The 22,635-nt window shown below is 38.7% G+C and overlaps 2 protein-coding genes across 2 annotated transcripts in view; one reads left to right on the top strand and one right to left on the bottom strand.

Annotated features, from left to right (window-relative positions):
- Positions 1-4,945, bottom strand: part of AIMP3 (aaRS-interacting multifunctional protein 3) — a 9,371-nt gene extending 4,426 nt beyond the window's left edge. The window contains exons 1-3 of the mRNA XM_045767823.2: positions 4,650-4,945; positions 3,758-3,928; positions 1,159-1,299 (exon numbers count right to left, since the gene is read on the bottom strand). Of these exons, the coding sequence (XP_045623779.1) occupies positions 1,159-1,299; positions 3,758-3,928; positions 4,650-4,727 (390 nt within the window). The 5' untranslated portion in view covers positions 4,728-4,945. The remainder of the gene's footprint in view (positions 1-1,158; positions 1,300-3,757; positions 3,929-4,649) is intronic.
- A 5,387-nt stretch (positions 4,946-10,332) lies between these two features.
- Positions 10,333-21,638, top strand: LOC123773889 (centromere protein J). The gene is made up of 2 exons (XM_045767820.2): positions 10,333-10,421; positions 16,847-21,638. The coding sequence occupies exon 2, from the start codon at positions 17,695-17,697 to the stop codon at positions 21,589-21,591; it is 3,897 nt and encodes a 1,298-aa protein (XP_045623776.2). The 5' UTR covers positions 10,333-10,421; positions 16,847-17,694; the 3' UTR covers positions 21,592-21,638.
- The last annotated feature ends 997 nt before the right edge of the window (positions 21,639-22,635 follow it).

The following is a 22,635-nucleotide window of genomic DNA, read 5'->3' as shown; positions in this document are numbered from 1 at the left end:
ACAATGTCAGACCACGGAGGAAAAATTAAACAGGAAATTTCCTGTTTAATTTTTCCTCCGTGGTCTGACATTGTCACATTCTTAATCACGTGTTTATTTTCGTGATATACACACATATATATATATATATATATATATATATATATATATATATATATATATATATATATATATATATATATATATATATATATATATATATATATAAATATATATATATATATATATATATATATATATATATATATATATATATATATATATATATATATATGTGTATATACACTTGTGTGTAGAATAAAATACATTTGAAAATCATTTCTATATTATAAAGTGCTAGTACAATACCTGTGGGGATTCAGTCTCCTTAAAATCATAGGAATTAAATTGCAGAATATATTTAACTACTGTATTAGTAATAGCTCTTCTCAACACTTAAGTAAATAATATAAGAAATCCTCAATTTATCAACACGTAAGGCAAAGCCAGAAGAGGACAAAACGTGCAGTAACCTCGGTAGGTATTGACTTTAAGATATTAATACAGTACTATTAGACAAGAACTGTACACTTATTATTTCACTGTGCTCAGTTTATTGCTTGCACAACAATTATCTCCTCCTCTTAGGCTAATGTGACAGGTCGCTGCAAGATGTTATTCATTGTACAGTATAAGCAAAACCCTAACTAATAATTTAATATTATAATGCTAACATATTTGTTTTTTTACAAAATACAGTACAATGGAAATACCACGAATGCATTAAAAAAAAAACTAGGTAAGCTCTCTCTTCAAATCTGCATTATACAGTGTTCGTTCCATAAACAAATAGCCTTGTCTAGACATAATGGTCTATTGATGTTTGAATTCCTTTGCAATCAGTTTAAATCCTTTTCTGGCATATATTCAACTCAATTTTTTTTTAAATAAGCAAAGGTATACAAACTGCCATTAACAGTTCAATTTCTTAAGGTCTCGCATAACAAGTTTCTTCCTTGTCAACACCAAACCCACATGACGAATAAAGTATATTAAGAAATTTACACCATTTTAACTGTTTTAACAAAATATATTTTACTCATACACAAACACTGAAATTCATGCAGTGGGGGATAACAAGGTAAGCAGATTAATTGTGGCTGGTTGCTGCTGTAATACCTTTTGAAGGAAGGTCCACTTAGATATGAAGGGATGAAGTGCAAGGAACATTACTATATCGGCAACTGTTGGTGTGTAGCCGCATAGGTAGGAATGATTGGCCAACTCTGTATTAATGTATTGTAGACATCCATTAAGGGCCTGCAATGAAAACAATTTAAATTGCTACAAATAAAAGACATACAAGCTTGTCATGCAAAAACAATCAATACACGAGCTTCCTACGAGTACACGACTTAAGGTGGTGTCATCCGAACATATTTTAAAAACTATGTTTGTCGATCAAATTTTGGTAGATATTAAAGTAATCCATCCCTCTGGTAACTATATAGGTAATATATACTCTAAAGTAAAATTATAGAAATATGCAGATGACACTCTTGTTAGTGTATTTGCCAGGAGCTTGCTTTTTTTTTTACAGTACAAATTGTATTTCTTTCTTTCATCTTTTTGCTTCTAAAAATTAAATAACTAGGATGACATCGCTTAATACAGTACAAGGGACCATTAATTTAAACATTAATGGATTCTGTAGAATCAGTGGTATGCAGGCTAGTACTTTTATACCAAGTTCTAAAGTGAAAGGGAAAATTATGGTTGTGCTATATATAGGTTGAAAAGTTATTGAACCTGAATTGTACCTGAATGGGGTTCTGGGAGTTGTTCTATTCCCCAAGCCAGACCAAGGCCAGGATTGACTTGTAAAAGCTTGATCCAACAGGCTGTTGCTTGGAGCGGCCAGCAGGCCCACATATCCACCACAGCCCAGCAGGTCCGGCAATTCTTTTAGAAAACAATCTAGTTTTCTCTTGAAGATATCCACGGTTGTTCCAGCAATATTTCTTATGCTCGCTGGGAGAATGTTGAACAACCATGAACCTCTGATGTTTATACAGTGTTCTCTGATTGTGCTTATGGCACCCCTGCTCTTCACTGGTTCTATTCTAGATTTTCCTCCATATCACTAACTCCAGTATGTTGTTATTTTACTGTGTAGATTTGGGACCTGGCTATTAACCCACAAAACAATACTAATTCTCCACCACAATCTCAGCAGTGTGTCAGGCTTCAACACTTACTATATTCTTATATTTTATCAAGCAATTTGGTTATATTAATGCAATCATTGTACATTCCAAGTATTCTGGACTTCATTACCTGCTGTATTTGTGGCTGGAAAATGAAGGAAGCATTATATCCTCACTTGAATGAACTATATGGGGCAAGACCAATTCTTTTTATAATGGATTTCATTTGACCAGTCAGAACCCAGGCAACCACATGAAAAACTCTTAAGGACCTGCATCCACTATTACACATATTAAGGTTTGTAACCTTACCAGGAGCGTAGTGTAGTAAAATATCTTCATAATAACCTTGAAGCACATTTAGACGCGCAAATCAATCCTATCCCATCTTTCTTCGTCTATACAATATTGAACAAAATTATATATTCATTATGAATTTAACATTTTGAACAAGGCATGAACCATTCCATATCAACTATGTGACAATCATTGGTTGACACAATATTGCATAATGACAAGCTTGGGCAAACAATCTTCACTTAAACATTTCTTTGATCCATTCAACAATATGTACCAAATACAATTGGTTTAGATCATCCAGGAATTCATTAGAATGGGGTTCGTTAGTGAGGATGCACTGTATGATGTTAAAACCTAGTCCTAGCTTTGATTTGTGCAATATTTTTATTGATGTAGTTTTTGCAGGTACAATACATAACCCCAGCACAAATCGAGGGACATCTGTATGTGTGGAATCAAAGACTGCCATAGATCAGTGACCACTTTCCACATTCTCGAACTTGCCAACATATTACAAAAAAAAAAAAAAAAATCTCCAATACATACTGTTCTGCATATCGTAATCTTCAATTCTGGATTTTCTTAATAACAAATCCATCCAAATACTGTAACTAAAATACAGTACTTTATTTCCCACTCCAATTGCCCCTGTGGTATTCGCAAAATACAACTTGACTTCATAAAGTAATATTTAGCAGACCATACCTTTTTTTCTGTTTTCTTGTGAATTTGATAGTAAATTTTATTAAGAAATAAGAGCATTGAGTATACAGAAATTCCACTTTCTGTTAAGCACCTCATTACCTTCCCTGCAATTACAGGGCTGGCATTCCAGGGTCACTATTAATATATGAAGTTTATTTAAATGGTTTGGTTATGTAGAATATATACAACAAATGGATGGCAAAAGAGCAGTGCAAAGAGTGTACAATATTTGAAGGTGGAGCAGCTCAAACACCATGAACATGAACAAACAAGGCTGGTTTAGGCTGTGGCAGACTTGACAATTGTTCAAAGGACTTCACAACGTTGTCTTGAAAAAGTTCAATTATAAAGCAGTGCTAAAGGGGGACACTCACTGAAATAAAATGTCGTATTTGTTTTCAAAATTATTAAAATTCACAGTAGGTAGAGATAAGCAAGAACTAATGATGAACAATACAGTGGCTGGCTTGTCTATAATTATTGTTTCACTGATACTTATGTATAGAATACAGTATATTCAATTATTCAAGCCTGGAGAAAGGTTTGCAGTTCATGGAATAATTTACCTCATAGGTGGGACAATGGAAGAGGTCAGTTGTACAGTAAGTTAGCCAGTGCTGGGTGAGACATTTTTCTAGATTGGTACGGCCTTCTAGTTCAGCCTTCTGTGAGCGGACAAGATGCAAAGTCCCGCATACAAACCCAGCAATCTTCTTTCCTCCCAGTTCTATAACAACCTGAAATATTACAAATCTTCAGCATAAACATATCAGCATAGCCATTTTGACCTTAGTCAGGTAACAAAAAAAAATTAGTCAGTTTGATTACAGTAACACATTTTGAAGATGCAACATACATCATTTTTTTTTTATATATATATATATATATATATATATATATATATATATATATATATATATATATATATATATATATACATATATATATATATATATACACAAGAGTTGTTACATTCTTGTACAGCCACTAGTACACGTAGCGTTTCGGGCAGGTCCCTGGAATACGATCCCCGCTGCAAAGAATCGTTTTTACAACCAAGTACACATTTTACTGTCGAGTTAAACAGAGGCTACAGTTAAGGATTTGCGCCCAGTAAATCCTCCCCGGCCAGGATACGAACCCATGACAAAGCGCTCGCAGAACGCCAGGCGAGTGTCTTGCCACTACACCAAGGAGACTGGAAGACCTTCCTGGAAGAGACCTTCACCGCACAGGTCCAGGTCTTGGACCCCTGTGGCCAGGTCTTGGACCCCTGTGGCCAGGTCTTGGACCCCTGTGGCCAGGTCTTGGACCCCTGTGGCCAGGTCTTGGACCCCTGTGGCCAGGTCTTGGACCCCTGTGGCCAGGTCTTGGACCCTTGTGGCCAGGTCTTGGACCCCTGTGGCCAGGTCTTGGACCCTGTGGCCAGGTCTTGGACCCTACTCCGGGTTCTCTCACCTTGTTACTCTCCTGTGACATCTTAAGTCGTCCTGCTTGAAGATACTTGGCCGTCTGGCCCAGGACTTCCTTCTCCATTGTCACAGTGGGGCAAGACGGCCACCTGAGTCGTCCCTGCTCTTGTGGGTATGGTGGCCAGCGACGGGACTATGTCCGGGTGTGTCCTCCCACACCAAACTGGGTGAATATGGCGAGAATATATTCTCCTTTTTGCGGAGGAATATATCTGTCAGCTGGAGCACACGAGGACCTCCCAACTTGGGCTAAACAACAACAGAGATTCCCAGAATGTGCAAACAGGCCGGGGGGCTACGAGCGCAAGAAGATATTTATTTTATTTTTATTTTATTTATGTATATATATATACAAGAAGGTACATTGGGATTGTGAGGAAAGGTGTATAATTTATACGTAATACGTGTATAAATTGACACGGTAATAAACTAACTATTTATACCTGAAAATAAAGACATATTATTGATATATTTTAAATCTTTTACCACAAAAAATATTTTTCAATTATAACCCTGACGTAAGGAGGGTCTCGGTAGAACAGTAGGGTTCGTTCTCTACTTACAATCGGAGATCCCGGGATCGATCCCCGGATAGGGCAGAAATAAGTAGACCCGTTTCCTATCACCTAGTGTCTCTCTTCACTATCATATCTAATAGTAAATAGATACCCAAAAGTTAGTCAGCTTGCTGTGATCAGCATCATATCATATTTTAATGATCCTAATTTTCTCATACACACCCAGGAAACAGTCTAACTCTCAGGGCAGCACAGCTAGGTGAACAGGACCATTAGGGTGAAAGAAATTCTGCCCATTTGTTTCCGCCTTCACCGGGGATCGAACCCAGAACCTCAGGACTAAGAACCCTGAGCGCTGTCCAGGCAGCCGTCAGGATCCCCTATTATAATATAATCCTCCCCATCAGCACACTATAACTATGGTAATCACCATCAACATCATTTCAACAGTCATCATCATAATCATCACTATCACCATAATTATCACAATAAGCATAATCATCATTATTATAACTATCACCACCACCACCATAATCATCACCATCAATCATCGTATATCACCATCATCGTAATCATCACTATCATTGTAATCACAACTATTATCATTATAATCACTGTTGTGATCAGCATCATCACAGTAATAACCACGGATCAATAATCCACATAGAGTAGTCTGACGTATAGAGGCTGGATCAATACTAACCCCCACCTCGAGATATGATTAGTATCTTGTGTGCTCTGTATCCCTATTGCTCTACCGCTCACAGGAGGAGTATGGGGTGCACAATAAGCTATTGCTCATAGGTTTGACTGCCCTCAGCTCCCCAAGGCATAACTGTGACGTGCTTATCTCTGAAGCTAGACACAGATATAATGAAGTAATCAATGAGTTTGATAGTCAGAGTTTGTCTCCTGTGTATTCCTTCTCATATTGGTCTCCGAATGCATGATAGAACTGATGAGCTAGCCAAGGCAAAATTCTTGGCTAATCAATTCCCTCGTAAAGAGGGAATTGATTACCAACTTGGACTGCCTTTGAGCAGCCTGAGGGCAGCAATATCCCAGGAACATCAACTAAATTTCGGAGACTTGAGGCAAAGTGAAATTCACACCAGTTACTCCATCTATCATCATTCTATTATGCATGAAGAACCGCACGTCTATGGGTCATCCAATAATCTTAGCAGACTTCTACATGTTACCACTGCTAGGCTTAAGCTCGGCTACAAGTACCTCTGGGAGTTTGTAACATCTGCTGATGTAGATTTGACTAAATGCAAACTCTGTCAGCAGAACTATTCGCTTACTTTGCGTCATTATATAATGCAATGTGAAAAAATTGCGGAATTTAGAGATAACACCATCAGTAGTGTCCAAGAAATGTGTAAGTACTTCATTCATAATGATGTGCTCCCCGAAATTTTAGCGAAGTATCCAAAATTTGCTTACTGTAGGTAATGCATGCACATGACTGTAAAGCTGCCGCCCAGTTGGGTGGGTGTGCAGCAAGACTAGTAACTGTGTGACTCACTATAGATGTAAAGTGCCTCGTATAGTGACTGTTGTGAGCCTCTTGTAATGTCACTTGTGACACCTCTTTGTGTCACTTGTGACACAAAGATTATTGATGTGTGTAATTGTGTGGGTGATTAGATATGTATGTGTATGTATATGTGTATACGTATATATATATATATGTACATGTATGAATGAGGGTGTGTACATGTGTATACAACATTGATAATTTTGTAACTAGCGTCAAACATTGTTATTTGCTTAGCTAAACGAACTAGAGGGTTCAGTTCCTGAACCGATTATGTGCCTCTGTAATCCTTTACACCACCACCCACGGGATGGGTATGGGGTGCATAATAAAGAAAGAAATTGAATCATAGGATGAATATGGGGTGCACAATAAGCTATTGCTCATAGGATGAGTATAGGGAGCACAATAAGCTTAGGTTAGGTTCGGTGTTTAGGTTCTGTTGACGATTATTTGTATTTGTAGTACGTGCAACCCATTGTCGACTCAAGTCCATTACATTCAGCGGTCAACCCCACAGACGCATTCATAAATTTTAACATGCTGTTCATTCAAAACGGGAATTTTCTCAAGTATAAATTAATATTATAATATATTAGCATATTGTGTATAAATAGGCATAGGTTAGGTTAGGTCAGGGGTTTAGGTTCTGTTGGCGATTATTTGTATTTGCAGTACGTGGGTGAAGCATTTACAGCGTTGTGGTTCGAACAAAATTCGTCAGTGAAGCACTTATTCCGGATATGTTCGAACGTCAGCAGTTGTGAGTCGTGTGTAAACCGCTTTTCATTCATAAACAGGGGGTTTGGCGGGTGCATGGAATCACTTTTGGATCTTTGTTTGGAGGACGGGCTGGTACGGGGGTGAAGCATTTACAGCGTTGTGGTTCGAACAAAATTCGTCAGCGAAGCACTTGTTCCGGAAGTGTTCGAACAAAATCAGTCGTATGTAAACCGTTTTCATTCATAAACAGGGGGTTGGCGGGTGCATGGAATCACTTTTAGCCTTTGTTTATGCAACCCATCCTCGACTCAAGTCCATTACATTCAGCGGTCAACCCCACAGACGCATTCATAAATTTTAATATGCTGTTCATTCAAAACGGGAATTTTCTCAAGTATAAATTAATATTAATATATATTTGCATATTGTGTATAAATAGGCATAGGTTATATAATTACTAGTGTTATATAATTACTACACATTTGCACTCGGCCTTAATTCTAGTACCAGTTAACCTTTAGGTTTCTGCAGAATTAGTTTCCATGTCACTATAGGCTAAGGTCTCATACTTACTACGGGTGTACCTTTTAAGTTAAATCTAGTCCTCGGACTTGGAATTGTTACTGTTAATTCTTACTTTATATATTTACTTTATATATTTTAATATAAACGTTATATATTTACTTACTTTATATATTTGAAACGTTATATATTTACATGTTCAATATTAAGTTTAATATAATATAATCTTTGTTATAAGTCTATAATATAAACCGTGTTTAATATAAACTTTATATATTTACTTACTTTATATATTTGAAACTTTATATATTTACATGTTCTGCAGAATTTAATCTTCAATAAATTTAAAGCCCCATACTGCCAGTATCTTTCTCCCCCTGATCAGAAATATAAGATTGATTGCAATGACAGCTTGAATGGTAGTTGACAAAAATTGGTAGTCACACTACAGCATATGGCTAGCACATAAAAGAAGACAGCAATGAACACAATGATAAGGTTGTTTGATATTACATAAAAATTAGGAGATTGGGTAACACTAGGTACAGAGCAAATTTAAAGCTCAGTGTAGGAAACTAAATAGATGAAGTTAGGTACTTTTTGGTTTTGCTTTTAAATAAGGCAAAAGTTTTACAGTTTTTCAATTCACTAGGGAGTGAGTTCCATAGACTAGGTCCCTTAATTTGCATAGAGTGTTTACACAGATTAAGTTTGACCCTGGGGATATCAAAGAGATATTTATTTCTGGTGTGGTGATAATGGGTCCTATTACATCTGTCCAGGGAGAGTTTCAGAGCATGGTTTGCATTTAAGAACAGGGTTTTGTAAATGTAGTTGACACAAGAGAATGTGTGGAGGGAGTTAATATTTAGCAAGTTTAGGGATTTAAACAAGGGAGCTGAGTGTTGTCTGAAAGCAGAGTTAGTTATTATTCTGATAGCAGATTTTTGCTGTGTGATGATGGGCTTAAGGTGGTTTGCAGTGGTAGACCCCCATGCACAGATACCATAATTAAGATAGGGGTAGATTAGTGCATAATATAGTGAGAGGAGAGCAGAGTTAGGAACATAATATCTGATTTTGGAGAGTATACCAACTGTCTTAGAGACTTTCTTAGTTATGTGTTGAATGTGGGTGCTGAAGTTGAGTCTCTTGTCTAGGAATAGGCCAAGAAACTTGCCATCATTTTTATTACTGATGTTAATGTTGTCTATCTGTAGCTGAATTGCATTTGATGATTTGCTTCCAAATAAGATGTAGTAAGTCTTTTCGATGTTTAATGTTAGTTTGTTCGTTGACATCCATAAGTGGACTTTTTTTAATTCATTATTCACAACATTATTTAGTGTATGTGGGTTGAGGTTTGAGTAGATAAGGGTAGTATCGTCAGCAAACAATATAGGTTTGATATGTTCGAACGTCAGCAGTTGTGAGTCGTGTGTAAACCGCTTTTCATTCATAAATAGGGGGTTTGGCGGGTGCATGGAATCACTTTTGGATCTTTGTTTGGCGGACGGGCTGGTTTATGAGGACGGGCTGTTTATAAAATTGTGGTTCGAACAGAGGACGTGAGCGAAGCAGATTCAGATTCAGATTCAGATGTTTATTCAGGTAAGGTATATACATACAAGTGATGTTACATTAATGGATTGATATATAGATAGATCTAGTACATACAATGCCTAAAGCCACTATTACGCAATGCGTTTCGGGCAAGTTGTATAGCACTTGTATATAGTTGTATAAGTTGTATAAGTTATAGTTGCAAGTTGTATAAGCACTTGTTGTATATGCTGTATACGGGTTGTATGTTAACATTGGTCAATACCATTGAGACGAAGCTTCATCCATATTTTATCCAGTGACTTTACAAGAATGTAAAACTTCAATGCTCTGTACTCTCATAAACCCAATGTGCCTTCTTGTATATAAATAAATAAATATATATAAATATATCAGCTCACTTAGCGTATGAATTAAAGGGCTCATCACTGATGATAAAGGTTGAGAAATATACCTTTTAATTTTCTTTGACTGATACCATATGGAAGACATTTGCATGTTTAAATAAAGCGGTTTTTGACAGAGTTTAAATAGGCATATTTGCAATAGAATCCAAAAAGTTCCGCAGAGGCAAACCTATGACGTCACACTCACCCCAGAGCTCACCATATACTATATTCCCAACACGGACATTTATCTTTTATTTTCATTTGGTTAAGATAGACTAGACAAGGAGTAGTTCAGGTTAGGTTGGAGGTAAAACAGATTAGAGTTATTTCAAGTATAGTGATGACGAACTCCTACATATTTTGAGGTGGTTTATAGACGGGTTGGAGCAGGTGGTGGCGGAGGCCCGCGTCAGTGTGTGTGTAGCCGCCGTGGGAGAGGACGCACGCTGGCTACACCTCCTGACTGACACTCCTACACTCCTTCCCCCTCACTACACCAGGTATTTATTACCGCCAAACAACACTTGTATGTACAAATCATATCAATTCAAATCGTATTCCCCTCACGAGCCTTCACTGGATATAAAATTGGTTGTGCAGGTGCCTGTAATTGTTATGGTTATGTGGTAGTGGTTGTTAATGGGCCCCAAGGTGAAGCTTTGCCACTGTTAATTGGTTATACCTGTGGCCTGGCCCTGTGGTTTGGCCCTGTGGTTTGGCCCTGTGGTCTGGCCCTGTGGTTTGGCCCTGTGGTTTGGCCCTGTGGTCTGGCCCTGTGGTTTGGCCCTGTGGCCTGGCCCTGTGGTCTGGCCCTGTACTCACTTAGTTGTGCTTGCGGGGATTGAGCTCTGGCTCTTTGGTCCCGCCTCTCAACCGTCAATCAACAGATGTACAGATTCCTGAGCCTATCGGGCTCTATCATATCTACACTTGAAACTGTGTATGGAGTCAGCCTCCACCACATCACTTCCTAATGCATTCCATTTGTCCACCACTCTGACGCTAAAAAAGTTCTTTTTAATATCTCTGTGGCTCATTTGGGCACTCAGTTTCCACCTGTGTCTCCTTGTGCGTGTTCCCCTTGTGTTCCCCTGTGGTCTGGCCCTGTGGCCTGGCCCTGTGGCCTGGCCCTGTGGCCTGGCCCTGTGGCCTGGCCCTGTGGCCTGGCCCTGTGGCCTGCGCCCTGTGGCCTGCGCCCTGTGGTTTGGCCCTGTGGTAACCCGGCTGGAGGGTGTTGCAAAGAGGCCAGGCCAGCTGTCAGTGGTGATGGTCACTTGGTATCCAAGATGATTCAGGTTTTAAAAACTATCGTAACCTCGCCCGAGCTAACCGAACACAGCCTAATCTAATGACGTGTGTGAGGTTTTAACTGTGAGCTTTATGAAGACAATCTGCCCCATCCTTTCCAACCCCCTTTTCCTTCTGTAATACGTATAACGCCTTACAAATTCGAGTAGGCTTATTTTGTAGAACTTGGCTTCTCTGAAGGCATTTGAGGGATTGGGGAAGAGGTTTGTCTCTATCAGTAAAATACGGTCAAATTGCACGCGGACATTTCGACAATCTTTTTTTTTTCACCACCACCATATAGTTCATAATATAATTCATTGTCTCAGGGGGACAGGAAGCCAGAGTGTATTCATACATGCTAGGCTTATATCGCAGTTCCTCCTTCCCCCAGGGCCGAATTACTGACCCCGCCCAGGGGTCAACACCACAAGAAGCTGACTAATTCCTAAGCACCTACTTATTGCTAGGTGAACACAGGCTTTAGGTGAAAGCAAAGCTGCCCAATTATTTCTGTCCTGCCAGGGATTCGAACCCGGAATTCTTGATTGTGCGGTGAGAACGAACCCGACTGTACTACCAGGATACCTGCTTGATGGGGTTCTGGGAGTTCTACTCCCCAAGCTTGGCCTGATGCCAGGGTTGACTTGAGAGTTTGGTCCACCAGGCTGTTGCTTGGAGCGACCCGAAAGCCCACATAACCACCACAGCCCGGTTGGTCTGGCACTCCTTGAAGAAAACTACAGTATTTAGTTTTCTCTTGAAGATGTCCACTGTTCCGGCAGTATTTCTTATGCTCTTTGGGAGGGTGTTGAACAACTGCAGACCTCTGATGTTTATACAGTGTTCTCTGATTGTGCCTATGGCACCCCTGCTCTTCACTGGTTCTATTCTGCATTTTCTTCCATATTGTTCACTCCAGTACATTATTTTACTGTGTAGATTAGGGACCTGGTCCTCCAGTATTTTCCACGTGTATATTATTTGATGTCTCTAGTGAGCACATTTGGAGAGTTTTGAGAGGATCCCAATAATTTGTGCTCTATCGGGACTATGTATGCCGTATAATAACACTCGGTCTACAGTATATCATTAGATTGGCTAAGTTGTTGTAGTTGGTTTAATAATTGATTTAAAGGTAACAGAACTAGCCATATGCACCATGTCAATCCAGTTCCTGATATGGAAACAAAATGGGAGACTATTACAAAAATAAGAAGCCCAGTGGAGCAAAAGCCAGTTGCCCTCCACATCCACAGGGAATGCTGGAGCCTCCAAGCACCTCTGACCATGCTGGACACACTAAGAGAAAGACTGAAGAAAATCTAGCTATGCCACTTTGACTCCATGATGATCCACTACAGCCTTTTTGGTCCAGCTCTTCTTGTAGAAAACTATTTTTTTTTAAGACTTTCTTTTGTTCTGGTAATATTTCTTATACTTACTGGGAGAATATTGAGCAACTGTGGACCTCTGATGTTTATACAGTGTTCTCTGATTGTGCTTATGGCACCTCTACTCTTCATGAGCTCTCTTGTGCATTTCCTACCATATTTTCACTCCAGTATATTATTTTACTGCACAAATTTGGGACTTGGCCTTTCAATATTTTTCATTTAATACTGTAGGTATTGTATGTGTTCTCTTTCATCTCCTTCCCAGAAAGTACATTGTAAGACGCACTCAATAATTTAGGTGTTTTATCATGTCTTGTGGGCCATATATGTTCTCTGTATTTTATTTAGCCAACTTGTCACATAATTATTATAGTGTATAATGATTTAAAGTTTTTCTAGGAAGCTATATATGTCACACGAGTGTTTCAGTTAGGGTATAGTAAACTGTTTGGATTCTTTTACTGTAGCATGTAGTAAAGTATAATAATTTAATAGTACTGTTATAAATGTGCAAAAAGTTGGTGTATGTAAACTTGAAATTGTGATAATTTGCTGTGGATAAGCTTTTAGGTTAGGTTTGGTTTAGCAGTTAAATAAGTCTTTAAAATTTGTTAGTAAATGTGAAGTGTTACATTCATTCATCTTGTATGAATGAAGTCTCATACACTGTACCACATACAGTACTGTAATGATATTTTATATTCTTTATTAACAAAATAAGCCACTTTCTCTCAAAGCCACTAATACAGAGTGGGCACACTTGGATTAGGTAAAAGTCTAGTAATGTTATGATAACTTGTATGTTTGGCAAAAAAAGCTCAAACTCTGATACTGCTGAAAAACAGTAAGACATTGTAAAGTGATCTCATTTGTGGAGTACTACTTATGTGATTTTATAAAGCTACTTTTCAGTACTGGAAATACTGTATTGATCATTGTCAGCACAACAGGGTTCTGTGCAGTCCCTCAGTTCTGTGACCTCAGCCGAGAGGTCCCAGGTTTGAGTTCGACTGTAGGACACAAGTGTTTGGGTATCATTTCCTTTCATCTGGTGCTTCTTTTTTCAGGTAGCTGTTATTAGGCATCTAGGAGTTAGGCAACTGCAGGAGTCAATAGTTGGCCATGGGGTACCTTAATAAGGCTACATAACAGGGTTTTGGATATTCAAAGCTGAACATCCAATGCCCTGCTTCATTTAGCTCATTTAGGTGTCATGGCTCTGCAGTTTGAAAAATACTTTGAGGGGCTTGATCCTGAGAGATGCTCTCAATGAGTGAAATCCCTCTACAGATTCTCTTGGTTATTGGCTATCATATGATAAGTCGAAATAAAAATTTTGCTCGCTGAAATTCATCCATAGTGTTGGGAAAAATTAGGGTATGAATTCTAACTTCTATATTGTGTGTTTAATCATGTTTTTAAAGATTTTGTAGATGAATGCAAGACTATAAGAAAAAGTTGTTGCATTTGGACTCATTGATCATATTTAAAACCTATTTTATGAGTCATTTATATTTTAAGTTTTACATGAAGTATTGAAAATTTGGTGATAAAAAAGATGAATCTTTGGGGGTGGGGTATCTTGTATTCCATGCAAATCTTCTGGATTGGGTTGGGAAGAATATGATCCAGAATTTGGAGGTGACACTGTATGCATCTTAAATGAAGAGAAAAAATTAAAAGAAGGGAAATAGAGGAACCTCGGGTGACGAGCAGCTCCATCTACAAGCATTTCAGGTAACAAGTGAACCACTCGTAGAAAATGTCTCGATTGACAAGCTTCTGCTTGGTTAACGAGAAAACCACATGGTGCTTCCTAGCGTTTTCTCTTGGATGTGTCCATGTTTTAAAAGGATTCATTCTCCCTACCTTTGGCCTTTTCACCACTTTTTGGTTCCTCCTGCAGGTACATGACTGCTTTCCTCATGGATCTAGTCTCTTTTTTTTTTTTTTTTTTGTCACATTTAGAACTTCTAAATCCAGCAACCAGGATGCCTGGTCGAGAACCAGGCCGTGGGACATTGAGCCCCGAATTCATCGCAAGGTAAGGTAGTTGCATTGTAAGATTTCTGCTTTTTCCTGACTTGCAGACAACCTTGGTTTTTTGGGGGGATTTAGCATGTATTTTGCTGTATCCGGGTGCTTGCAGAGTGAGTTGTGGGCTCTGTCCAGCTGCCTTGGCTTTCTGCAGCCAAGGTTCACGGGATCCATACTCACTTGGTCATTTTTCTCATTAAGGCTGTGATTGAGCTTTACTCTGGCCAACTTTGGGGTCATTTAGATGTTTTGGCTTCAGTGCCAGATGTTACTGTCAATTTTTCTGCTTCTGGCTTCAGTAGCTTTGCCCAGGGGCTTACTTCTTTCCTTTAGATGTTGTGGCAGATTTCCTTGCCTGTCTTATTTTTAGTGGGCAATGCTTGCTCAGGCTTTTGATTCAGCTTGGTCCCCACCACTTGTGTCCACCTCCTCTTTTTCGTTCATCCCTGTTCCTGTGTTCGCTGTCTTTTTGGCATTTTCAGTGGCAGCATGACAGCTACTTCCTGCCCTGTGGTTGGATTCTGGCACAGAGGTGGGGGGTGGGGCTCTGTGTCTCCTGCTCAGAGGCAACCTTCCAGGGTTGTAGCCTTGCCTGTGGTTTGCCAGGATACCCCCCTCCCCCCCCCCCCCCCCAGTGGAGCCTGCTTCTTGGGCTCTTCCTCTGGCCTTTGCTTTTTCTGGTTGACATCATTCTCAGGCTTTGTGGATGGGTGCTTCATCTAAGGTTATCATGGTTCAACCCTTTGACGGTGCTGTGGGGGATGCCCGGCCCATTTTGCCAGTTTCATGACTTGTGGGCTTTCTGGGTGGTTTTCTAGGGTTTCTGGAGGAGATGGTCCCTTCCCCTTCCTTTAGCTTAAAGGGTCATGAATTGGAAGTCCTTTCCTCGGGTCCACACACCATTGCGACTTGGCTGGACTTTGGTAAAGTTCACAAAGTTGCTTTCTGATAGGTATCCTGGTTGTTCTGGGTACCCAAGCAAGATTCAGGAGTCCCACAGTGCATTCTTGATCTCTCAGGTTTGAACAACTTCATTCTTTGTCATTCATTCTTTGTGCCTGGTTTTGTGAGTGGATTTCTGGATGGTGTCGCTGGTTAAGGATGTGTATTGGCACAGCCATATTCACTCAAGGATCAAGTACTGGTTAAGGTTTCTTTTGGGGCATCAGGCTTGCCAGTTCAAGGTTCCTCCTTTTGGCTTGAATCTGGCTCATCGGATCTTTACCAGGTTAGCATTGGGTAATTGTAACCCAGCTATCTCTGTTGGGGTTTGTATTTTGACCTCTCTAGACTGTTGGATGGTTTGGCCTCAAAACTAGTCTGTGTCTGCTAGCAGTAACAAGTTGTTTCTACCTAACTGCAAGGTGGATCATTTATGGTCATTTGCCATCTCATTTCCCTCATTCTCTCGGTGAACGGTCCGCTCAGAGCCGGTCGGCCGAGCGGACAGCACGCTGGACTTGTGGTCCTGGGTTCGATCCCAGGCGCCGGCGAGAAACAATGGGCAGAGTTTCTTTCACCCTATGCCCCTGTTACCTAGCAGTAAAATAGGTACCTGGGTGTTAGTCAGCTGTCACGGGCTGCTTCCTGGGGGTGGAGGCCTGGCCGAGGACCGGGCCGCGGGGACACTAAAAAAAAAGCCCCGAAATCATCTCAAGATAACCTTGCAATTGTCTGTTTTGTTGTGCTTTCTTTCTAGAGGTTTCCTTGGTGAGGATGATTGTAACTATCCCATGTTCTCTGTACCCCTGTGAGGTGGCGGGGCAGGGGGGAGGGGGCAGGTTCGGACTCTGGTCTCCAGTAGACAACATAAACTCCTAGGGTCGATGTGACTTGGGTGGAATTTCCTCGATGAACTAGCTACATGGAGTCATTAAGGCCAAACCGGAATTGGGCATTTCATTACATTTAACTCTTGATTTTTTTCCACCTGTTTTTGATGCCATGATCATAAAACACAATTCCTTTCACTTTTGTCTGATACAAGGTAAAATAATTAAGAAAGCACTAACTTGGTACAGTGTGACAATAGAGCACTTGATGGATCAAGTGCTCTAAACATTAAAAACACTATGGATATTTCCCAACCATGTTTTCTCTAAGGTAGGAACTATTGTATTTATAAGGCATATGTGAAAATAAAGAATTATTTCATTGTTTATGTTAACACACATTTTTGAAATTGTACTACTGTATTTTTTCAGGTTGTGTTAGGAAATGTCGAGTCAGTACAAGCGTCCATCAATAACTAGTGCGGGAGGTAAACGACGATCTGGTAGTACAAAGTTCGAACTCACTGAGGAACAGAAGAATGACATCAAGGAGGCTTTTGATCTCTTTGACCCCAATGGCACAGGTACAATTGACCCCAAAGAATTGAAAGTAGCCATGAGAGCACTTGGGTTTGAACCTAAGAAAGAAGAGATAAAGAAAATGGTTGCAGAAATTGATAAAGATGAAAGTGGCAAGATCAGATTTGAAGAATTTCTTCATATTATGACTATTAAGATGGCTGAAAAAGATGTGAAGGAGGAAATTTTAAAAGCTTTTAAGCTTTTTGATGATGACAACACTGGCAAAATTTCTTTTGCCAACTTGAAACGTGTTGCAGAAGCCTTGGGTGAAAACCTAACTGATGAGGAACTGCAAGAGATGATTGAAGAAGCTGATCGAGATGGTGACAATGAAATTAACCAAGATGAGTTCTTTCGTATAATGAAGAAAACTAGCTTATATTAGCAACCATGAGAAATATTTATGACCTAAGCTTTTAAGTGATTTATAGTACAGTACTATTAAGAGAAATTTTGTTGGAACTATTAAACTTTACAGTTTTGCTTATTTTGTACTGTACAATGAAAAGAAAGTAAATGCATTGGAAATTAATTGTTGCAATATTTCTTTTATTTTTGTGAAACTATATTTTGTGCCGTTCTATAAATTGTGCCTATATATGTTGTGTGCACTCATAAGTTATTACAGTACATGAAAAATTAAACTTGCATCATATCATAGATGTGGCTCATAATCTATTTTTTTATTTGTGACATAAATGATATCTATTTTTAATGCCATTAGATTTATTAGTGTCTTTTGTATCCTTTTTGAAATGGAAAACGATAAGCATGGTGTGTTTGACCAAGAAACGGGGAAAAATAATCAAGAGAAAGGACAACTGAATTTAGAATTAAATGTGCAGTCACCATCTGAAACTATGCTTGAAAGATTGAAGGAGATAAGAAAGTGGCAGGAGAAACATAGGGAGAAACTTGCTCAAGTCCAAGCCTTCAATCTTGAATCACCACCTCTCACCTCTAGAAATACCCAGACTGCAGTGCCAACCATTAACAGTGATTTTTCATCTCAAACAACAAAGGATTCTGTGTATTTTCACCCTGAAAACACATTTGAGAATAGAAATGTGTGTAATTTGGCACTAAGCAAATTTCAAGAATCGGAAAGAGTTTCAACCTCGGGGACTGAGGATGAGAGAGAGGGGGAGATCACCCACCTAGAGAGAGGGGGATGCTTGAAAAAGTGCAATGCAAGACCTTTCTTTTCACAGGATGCAATCAATTTCTGCAAAAGTACTGCATTTATTGATGAAGCATTAACAACATGGCCCCCATGTAAGAACACAACTGATTGCGTTTCTTTAACATCTCCAGAATGCTCGTTAAATAGAGATACATTAGAAGAATGTGAAACAAAATCTGTTGAGGAATATCAAGAACAAGTTGATCCGAGGCGTCAAATTAGTAACATCATTAATGTAAAAGATATTACTCCAGCTAGTAATATGAACACTATGTCAAATAATGAGAGTACAAAAACACAAATTGCAAGTGCTCATTCCAATAATTCTGACCAAATTTTAGAAGAAAGACAAGAAAGTGCCGTTTATCATTCTGAAAAATACAAATCTAATGCTGAACAAAAATTTGCCTTTTTAAGGGGCATTTCTGAAAAAACTGTGTCCAAATTTCTCTCTCCTGCTAGAAACCCTGTCAGCAATATTGCTGAGGAATATGATGATAAACCAAAGCCAAAGCATAAGTACCTGAGGAAAGGTGAGGGAACAGCAAGATTTGGCATGAAGTCAATGCAGCTGAAAAAATCATATTCTTCAGCAAATTCTAACAATTCTGATACAATAAATACGGTTAAAAGACAGGAATTAAAAATCATTAGTAATCCTGACTCTACAAATGTCAAAACATCTATTACTGATAATTCTGCACAGGGAAAAAATATAAGAAAAACAACCAAAAGACCAATAAACTGTCTTCAGCTAAAGATACCCCCAGATATGACGACCAATAAATTTGTGAATGAGGTGGATAGTATAGCTTGTACGGCCTTATCAAATGAAAAATGGCAGAAGTGTGATAAAGAATTTGAACTTGTTCAGCTTTGTCCAGAAACCCATCCAAATCCATCAGTCTCAAATGTAGAACTTTATAATCAGAGTTTAAAAGAAAGGGAAGAATTATCTGCATTTGAGAAATTAGAGGAACTGGCAGCAGATTCAAGTTTCTCCTCCAACTCGTCGACGGTACTGCAACTGCTGCAGCGCGGACTACATTCAATGGCATCTACCCCTTTGCATTCAACACCACCTGTAACATCTCAAGAGAGACTAAACTGCAATGATGGAGAAATGGCCCCAAAGAAATGTTTGTTTGAACCCAATACCACTAATCTTAATTTGCTTGACAGATTGTTGAAATCTTCTAAGGACTATGAAGAGTTTTCCTCACATATACTACAACAGAAAGAATTAAATATAAGTCAGGTTCTCGAACAACTAAGGGCTATTATCGAATTAGAGGAGCACGATGTGTCAGAAGCTGAAATCGAATCATTTTTTGAAAGCTTTGGTGATCAACATGCATCTATATCTCATGCCGCAGCATCACGCTTTGCATGCAGTGTTTCTCATGCAAACACTAATGCCACCAGTACTCCAGCTCTTTCACAAGATGTCTTTCTTCCTAAGCCACATGTGCACTTCAGGAATGAGGGAGTAGAAGTATTAGAATATGAACTTTCAGAAGCTGATGAAGACACTCTGACTGATGCACCCACTTTAACTGAAGAGGACAGTGATCTTGCCACAACGTTAGACATGGAAGCTTTAGCACATCTTAACCTTCATGAACCATTAATACCTCACTCAAAAATGGCTGTTACATCTGTGAACAAGGAAACTGAAGAGTGTAGCACAGATAAGTCTTGCAAGAGTTCTGCATCAAGTAAGCTTCTTACCAATGATCCAAGACAAGAAGCGGGCTTACAACCTGCTGTATTGCATTTCTCTCCTCCACAGCAAAAACAAAACAGTGCATCAAACTATATATGGTCTATATTTGGCAAGGATAGATATTCAAAAAGGCATTCAGACCAAAAGAAAGTCTCAAACAACAGTGAACGTGTTCACGATAGTTACAGAAATGAAGCAGTGCATAAACAGACTGGAAAGGCTACAGCAGGTCCAAATATACAGGAAGAGCAACATTCTACCACTGATGAAATTGAAACTTATAAGACTCTGCTATTGGCTAAGATTTGTGAACTAGAAAAAGAAACCAAGATATTTAAAAAGGAAACTTCAAAACTGCAAAAGCTCCAGGAGTTGGCAGTAGATGAAAAGAAACAGCTGACAGAAGAGAGACATAAATTACAAGAGGAAATTACGAGAGAGAAAAAGAAATTTAGGGAATACATTGATAATGAGCGAAATGCAGTTTGGAAAGAAAAACAAGGGCTTAAACATCTATCTCCGTCCATAACAATGGCTAACCAGAATTCACTGGAAATAGTTTATTTAAAAGAACAAATTCAAGATTTACAAGACAATGGAAAAAAGAAAGAGTCCTTGCATCAGTATACTGTTAAAAAATTAAATGAAAAGATAAAGAACTTAGAAGTCGAAAATAATCAACTGAAAGAGAAAATGTTACAATTTCAGAGTTTGGGGAAAGAAAACTTGCAACTTAAGCATGAACTTGACCGAATAAAACTAACTGGAAAAAAAGTTATTGTAAATAAAGCGGGAAATACAGCAAGAGAAAACCCAAGACCAAAGGCAAAAGCTGCAACAGTTAATAGTGTTACCAGATCATTGGACAAACTAGCTAAGATAGAAGGAAAAGGCATTGGGGCCAGTAACGAGGAGAAATGCGAGCCTAGTACGTTGAGCACAACACATGGTAAAGGTGGTCAAGACACTGGTAACCAGGAAACCAACTTAGTCTTTCAATTCCCTCTAGTTGATGAACAACTTCAGATTAATTTAGGTGAGGCCTGTCAGCATCACAAAGATATGAGACAAGTTAACCTGCCTACAGGAAGTCTTCAAATGACTCAAAATACTACTGTCCCTCTTGATGATAAGAATTCTGAGTTTACAGAGTCATTTAGAGATGATGGAACAAAAGAAATTGTTTATGCAAATGGTAATAAAAAGGTAATTTATTTAAATGGATTAGTAGTTGTTAGTTACTATAATGGAGATAGAAAAGAGATACACCAAGATAGAACAGTTTATATATATGGAACTGATCACACAAGTCATACAACCTTCAATGATGGAAAGGAAGTGTTAGTATTTCCCAGCGGTCAGAAAGAAACCCGCCTTCCAGATGGCTCTTCAGAGATTATTTTTACAGATAACTCTCGAAAAATTATTTCTCAAGACGGTATCGAAATGTGCATTATGAAAGATGGTACTGTTGTTCGCTCAAACCCAGATGGCAGCAAAGTATTTGAATTTGTTAATGGCCAGAGAGAAATTCACACCCTTTTAGAAAAACGGCGAGAGTACCCGGATGGAACGGTCAAGATTGTGCACCGGGATGGAAGGACAGAAACTCGTTATAAAACAGGACGAACCCGCATAAGAGACTCTCAGGGTAACATTATTCTAGACTCCCACCATGGATTGTAAAAACCACGAGAAAACAACATGCTTTAAAATATGTTGACTAGACCACACACTAGAAGGTGAAGGGACAACGACGTTTCGGTCCATCCTGGACCATTCTCAAGTCGATTGTCATCGTCCCTTCACCTTCTAGTGTGTGGTCTGGTCAACATACTTCAGCCACGTTATTGTGACTCATCGCCTGCATGCTTTAAAATATATTACTGTACTATTAATTTTTATATTTTATTTTTTCTAATGCCACAGTTTGTTAATTGCACTTACATTTACAGGAAGTTTATTATTTTTAACCCTAAAGTTTGTGAAAGATCTCCAAATTGGTTATTATACTTTCTTAAATATAGAGAAAAAAGTTTTCATTATACTTCTCTGTAATAGTACACTAATGTGCAATTACTGTACTGTATATGACATATGTATAATTCATAATAAGCACGGTTTGATGGACCTAGTGAGTACTTCCTTAATACGCACTCATTCTGATACATTCAGTAAATGGTTCTCTTGTAGCAGCACACCATCCTCCACCATATTTTGTGGAAACGAGTTTTGAATTTTAAATGTTTTATGTGAAAGAACCTTGCCTATATATATATAACATTAAATGTTTCCTTTTATATTCACACACTTCCCATAACTTACTTAAATAACAAATATTTGAACATTTTCCTTGCTCTGAATTATGAGTAAGAGTTATATACCCTGCACAGTACTTTATATTGGTGTGTGTAGTTCTTGGTGGGCTTCCTTGATGTTATTACAAGCTGTAAAGGGAGTGAAATGTCAGAATATTGCCCCTAAAATACAGATATAAAAATTGACACCCTTCCTGTGAACCCCCCCCCCCCCCCCCCCTCGAAAAAAAAATTTGTCTTTGTTTTATCTTGTGAAATTGTACGTCTGTATTCAAAATATAGTGAAGATCATTGTGTTTACCTAGATAAGTCATTATCATTTGTTGATGAGGAACCTAGGAACTGAAGTCTGTCTGACTCCGAATTATTTTATGGCCTTCCATGACTACTGGAAGGCACCATTGACCTTTTG

This window comes from Procambarus clarkii, chromosome 91, assembly GCF_040958095.1.
Source record: "Procambarus clarkii isolate CNS0578487 chromosome 91, FALCON_Pclarkii_2.0, whole genome shotgun sequence".
NCBI classification, from domain to species: Eukaryota; Metazoa; Arthropoda; class Malacostraca; order Decapoda; family Cambaridae; genus Procambarus; species Procambarus clarkii.
This window is presented reverse-complemented; position numbering and strand designations above follow the sequence as displayed.